The sequence below is a fragment of the Arachis duranensis genome, chromosome 9 (assembly GCF_000817695.3).
Source record: "Arachis duranensis cultivar V14167 chromosome 9, aradu.V14167.gnm2.J7QH, whole genome shotgun sequence".
NCBI classification, from domain to species: Eukaryota; Viridiplantae; Streptophyta; class Magnoliopsida; order Fabales; family Fabaceae; genus Arachis; species Arachis duranensis.
This window is the reverse complement of record NC_029780.3, coordinates 1,553,641-1,555,162: the sequence shown is the minus strand read 5'-3', so window position 1 is coordinate 1,555,162 and position 1,522 is coordinate 1,553,641. Positions and strand designations below refer to the sequence as shown.

Below are 1,522 nucleotides of genomic sequence, written 5' to 3'. Positions count from 1 at the left end.
TTTAAAAAATAGTAAAAATTGACATCTATATGCATTTAAGAAGATAATACTAGCTGAAATTTAGAATTTAGAGTTTAACGTTTAGTGATTAAAATCTAGAATTTAGAATGTATGATAAAAAACTAATTCTTAGAATTAATGTTAGTTGAAAAAATCAAGTTCTTATAATTGAACTCTATACTAATTAATTTGAATAACCACGATACACCCCATTTTAATTGATAATTTAATTTCCTAAATTATCTTAAGTATGAGCTATTTTTATTTAAATAATGGTTGATGATTTGCACATTCTAATAAATGATTTATAACTTTTACAAAATATAGGAGCTAAAGTCCGTCCATATAATAATATAACATCAACAAATTTCATTAAAGAAAAAAGAAAAGAAAAATTATGGAAAATAATATATATAGTTTTCTGACTAAATGAAAATAATTAAAAAAAATCTAGATATTGATATTACACATAAACATACATATATAAGGGATTCTATATACATGATGCACCTTCTTCATGTAACCCTCTCTAAAGGTAATAATTTATTGCACAGAACCCCCTCAATGAAGCAAATCACATGGCATGTTCCTAGTCATCTAATCGAACGGCCACGATCGAATCGCAATTAATCACAAATCATCAACAGCCGTTAGATGTGTCCTATGTATCCAATTTAATTAGTGCTGGCCTGTATTGGGTTTGGTTTTGTTTAGGGAACAATCTGTCCCCACAATTGTTTCTCATGTGACCGACAATTTCCCATTCCTTGACCTGTCTTTGCTCCCACTATGTCCTTTCCTTTCTCATTTTATATATACAATCACTAAGCTTATGTTAATTTATATCATATATATATAACACTAAGTTCTTTCTTCATTCTTAGGCAAAAAGCATTGTTTCTTCACTATATATATTTTCTTATCAAAACAAGAGGGGAGGGAAAAAAAATCATTCTCAAAATACAAAAGAATTTAATTTTGATATACTGATAGAGTATGGCTAGAGAAGGTCTCGGATTTGAAATCACGGAGCTAAGGTTAGGTTTACCCGGCGAACCTAAAAGTTTGGTGAGTACTAATAAGAATGAGAAGAAGAGAATGTTTTCCGAGATTGATGACAACGGTGAGAAAGAGAAGAAGAGTAACACTGGGGGCAACCTGAAGACTACTGAGTCGAAGGCTCAGGTCGTAGGGTGGCCTCCAGTGTGCTCGTACCGGAAGAAGAACAGCATGAATGAGGCTACAAAGATGTATGTGAAGGTTAGCATGGATGGTGCTCCTTTCTTGAGAAAAATTGATTTGGGAATGCATAAGGGATACTCTGAGTTAGCCTTGGCCTTGGAGAAGCTCTTTGGTTGCTATGGAATGGGTGAGTTTTTATTTTAATTTGCATTATCATTACATTATTTTTCTTGAACTATTATATATATAGCTTTCTTATTGTTTGTTACATTACATGATGTTTTCAATTTTCATGATATAAAAATAGGGTTAACATGCTTAAGTAATAATCAAGACATGC

At 31.3% G+C, this 1,522-nt stretch overlaps 1 protein-coding gene across 1 annotated transcript in view; it reads left to right on the top strand.

Annotated features, from left to right (window-relative positions):
• Window positions 1-885: 885 nt before the first annotated feature.
• Window positions 886-1,522, top strand: part of LOC107463844 (auxin-induced protein AUX22-like) — a 4,705-nt gene continuing 4,068 nt past the window's right edge. The window contains exon 1 of the mRNA XM_016082726.3: window positions 886-1,369. Within this exon, the coding sequence (XP_015938212.1) occupies window positions 997-1,369 (373 nt within the window). The 5' untranslated portion in view covers window positions 886-996. The remainder of the gene's footprint in view (window positions 1,370-1,522) is intronic.